Source organism: Apaloderma vittatum, unplaced genomic scaffold (genome assembly GCF_000703405.1).
Source record: "Apaloderma vittatum isolate BGI_N311 unplaced genomic scaffold, ASM70340v1 Scaffold22427, whole genome shotgun sequence".
NCBI lineage: Eukaryota > Metazoa > Chordata > Aves > Trogoniformes > Trogonidae > Apaloderma > Apaloderma vittatum.
The window spans coordinates 2,697-6,205 of record NW_009725924.1 but is presented as its reverse complement, the minus strand read 5'-3'; the positions used below and the strand labels follow the sequence as shown (position 1 = coordinate 6,205).

General features: G+C 43.7%; 1 protein-coding gene and 1 non-coding gene across 2 annotated transcripts; both read left to right on the top strand.

The window, feature by feature from the left end:
* Positions 1–1,018: 1,018 nt before the first annotated feature.
* LOC104267998 (olfactory receptor 12D2-like) lies at positions 1,019–1,960 on the top strand. Its single transcript, XM_009873108.1, has one exon. The coding sequence runs from the start codon at positions 1,019–1,021 to the stop codon at positions 1,958–1,960; it is 942 nt and encodes a 313-aa protein (XP_009871410.1).
* Positions 1,961–3,237: 1,277 nt separating this feature from the next.
* TRNAG-UCC lies at positions 3,238–3,309 on the top strand. Its single transcript has one exon. It is a non-coding gene; the product is annotated as a tRNA-Gly (tRNA).
* Positions 3,310–3,509: the final 200 nt, after the last annotated feature.

The window sequence follows — 3,509 nt, the reverse complement described above, 5'->3', positions numbered from 1 at the left end:
ATCATAATGACTTTCCAAAACTGCTTATTTTCAGTAAAAATTATATAGTACAGTGGAATGGACAAGAAAGACTCTAAAGTGTATTTATATGTGTTTAAACCTCTTTACAAAAATATTTTGAAAGTAATTTTTCTTTCATTAGTTGTATTCATCAGTATTAATCACCACTGCATTGCATGAACTACTTATCTTGTAGAATTTGCTATCTGTACGGTAAGCTTACAGGTGATTAATACTTTATTATTTATGCACAGCTCCTGCAAAGTCAGTCTTGCCGCATCGCAGTGTTGTGGGAGATGAGAAGCTGGCTTTTCTCCCATTCATCTGCTGCTCCTGAACTGGTAGATATTCTTTAGCTAAAGTATTTGGTCCAATAACAAAACCAGGTTGTGATCACATGTTAAGGCATCTCCTTCCTTTCTTCTCCAAAACGTACAAAAGAAATGCCAATGATTGTACGGTACCTTGGTGGCTGTTTGATTAAAAAAAAAAAAGGAATTGTACAATTTTTAAGATTAAAAAAATGCCTGGAGGAGATGTCAGCCATTAGAAATGTGAAATTTTAAATTGGCTTAAAGAAATGTAGGTGCAATACTAGAAAGAAAGCATCAGGAGTGATTCACAGGATGAGTTAGAAACTTTATTGATGAAATCAGTGGCTGTAGCAGGTAGTTTCAGATGAGCAAAACTGAAATACAAACATGGCTGAAGTAGCAGCAATGTTTTACATCTTATGCATTCTGCTGTTATGCTCAGATGGAAGGTTTTATTTTAATGTTCTCCTCTCTGTAACATTTTACTCTGTTTACACAGCAAATAGAAGACTACACTGAAGTACTTTTTGTCCACGTTAATATCTTGACCTCCTGTGCAGGTTTTATGCTTGATTACGTGTTATATTTTGCCCCTTTCTGCGTTTGTTTGTATGACAATATCACAGAAATAAGTTCTGTAATACTTTTATTCCTTACAACTGTGGAACCTTGACATTTTGCTCTTTCTTCCGATTGTTCCAGCAATGCTGAACCAGACAGAGGTCAGCGAGTTCATCCTTTTGGGCCTCACCGATGTCCAGGGACTGCAGCACTTTTTATTCATCTCTTTTCTGTTGCTCTACCTGACCAGTCTTCTGGGGAATGGTGCCATTGTGACCATGGTGATATCTGAGCACCGGCTCCACTCACCCATGTACTTCTTCTTGGGGAACCTGTCCTGCCTGGACATTTTCTTCTCCACAGTCACGGTTCCCAAGATGTTGACTGGTTTTCTCTTTGGGCATCAGCTCATCTCTTTTGCTGAGTGCTTGGCCCAGCTCCACTTCTTCCACTTCCTGGGCAGTACTGAGACTGTGCTTCTGGCCACCATGGCCTATGACCGCTACGTGGCCATTTGCAACCCTTTTCGCTACGCCGTTGTCATGAGCCCACGGACTTGTCTGCTGCTGGTTCTGGCCAGCTGGTCCACTGGTTTTGTACATGCCATGATGCACTCAGTCACGACCTCTCGGCTGAGTTTCTGTGGTCACAACCACATCCATCACTTCTTCTGTGACATCAAGCCACTCTTGAATTTGACTTGCAGTAGTACCAGCCTCAACATGACCCTCCTCAATGTTGTCACTACATCTATTGTTCTAGGCTCCTTCACTTTCATAGTCCTCTCCTACCTCTACCTCACCTGCTTTGTCTTCCAGAAAGTCTGGTCCCAGGAAGGAAGATGGAAGCTCTTCTCCACCTGTGCCTCTCACCTCACTGTTGTGGCACTGTTGTACGTACCAGTGCTCTCCAATTATACATCACCCTCCTTAGGAAGCTCCCGTGAAAGGGATATGCGAGTGTCTCTCATGTACAGTGCTGTCACACCAGCTCTGAACCCCTTGATCTACAGTCTTAGGAACGAGGAGGTGATATCTGCCCTGAAAAAAACATTAGGGAGAAAACTCTTTCTGGAAGGAAAGTGACTGAAACTAGGAGAAGACTCAAGAATGTGTTACTCCACCTCTTATATTTGGGAGGAAAGAGGTCAAAATGACACTGTATTGCAAGACACTGAAAACCTACCAATTATCTCATAGAGTCTAACATATTTAGAAGTTAATTGTGTTGGTCTAAATCAGGGGGGATATTCAAGGACTTGATGTTTCTTCCATCATTTTCAGGTGTCTTATGGTATCCCATCTGCCACTCTGCAAAAGGAATGTTTTCACATGTTTTCATGGGACAGTTTCCACTTGGTGGAACTTGGTCTTTTCCTTGTGCCAATGCCAAGTCGTGGATATATATGTGCTAAAAACCTGTTCGGAAAAAGTGAGTTTGAACTGCATCTTGTAAACAATTAATCTAAGTCTTTATCATCAAACTGAGCTGGTAATTACTGCTATGGGGTTGAGACTACAAAGCACTTTCCAGCTTTATAGGTGTTGGGTTACGAAAGCCAAAGCTCAACTACAGTTCAGACTACCTGAACTGACTATCACGTCCTGAGCTTGCAGGATGATGGCTCAGGTTTGCCAATTCCCAGGCCAAGATTAAAGTGAATCATATCAAGGATCCTAACACCAGTTTTATTTATCAATCAATAGAGATCTAATGATGATGTATTTCAACTGTCCACTTAGTGCAATTAACATACTTCACAATAAAGAGCCATTAGTAAGAAAAAGAACTGGCCTTGTCATAGATAGCCTTTTAAGATTAGAAACAGAGAGAAGGAAAGTGATAGAAAAGGAAAGATCACTACCCTTGGATCCTGTGATGACCATGACCATGGCACACACGACAATCTTGTCCTTATCATGACCCAGCAGCTTTGTCACTGAGTTTTCAGTGGTCTGCATCCCGCTGAAGGTGAGTCAAGGCGTGAGAAGCTGGGGGTGTGTGTGTGGCTGTGGTTATAGCCCCCCAGGTCCACACATACAGTGACAGTTATGTTTGCATAGGACATGCAGAGCTGGCAGATGTCTGAATGCAGATGGGGAGGGGCAACATTGCCAGGAGCCAGGAGCTTGAATTTGCCTCACCGGCATCTCAGACTTGGAGAAGTACGTACCCATCGGAGCAGCTTGAGGTGATTTGTGCAGCGTCTGTCAGGAGGAGGAGCACAATCAGTTTGTGAATTGGTGGTGCAGGAGACAGGCCAATTTGTAGTGCAGAAGAGCAGGAAAAAGGTTATATGAGGAAGAGGAGGCAGGAGGTGAGGCTCTGAGCTGGAGGAGCAGGAACCACAGCAGCGCCAGGAGCGTTGGTGGTATAGTGGTGAGCATAGCTGCCTTCCAAGCAGTTGACCCGGGTTCGATTCCCGGCCAACGCAGGCAAAATTTTCTTGAGCCAGGCTCCACCGTGCCTTTCCTGCTTCAAAACCAGTTCCCTCAGCAATTTACGGCCCCACTAGAAAGGAAGCAAGCAGACAGCAACACCTCTATGTCTCCCAATCCAGCCCCAACGACTTGTCAGCTCCCTTGTGTTGACACGGAAGTCACGGACACTGCTGACAATCAATGTGATCAAGCA

Excerpts from the sequence above, each read along its gene's own strand:
- LOC104267998 (XM_009873108.1), top strand. The coding sequence starts at position 1,019 with ATGCTGAACCAGACAGAGGTCAGCGAGTTCATCCTTTTGGGCCTCACC.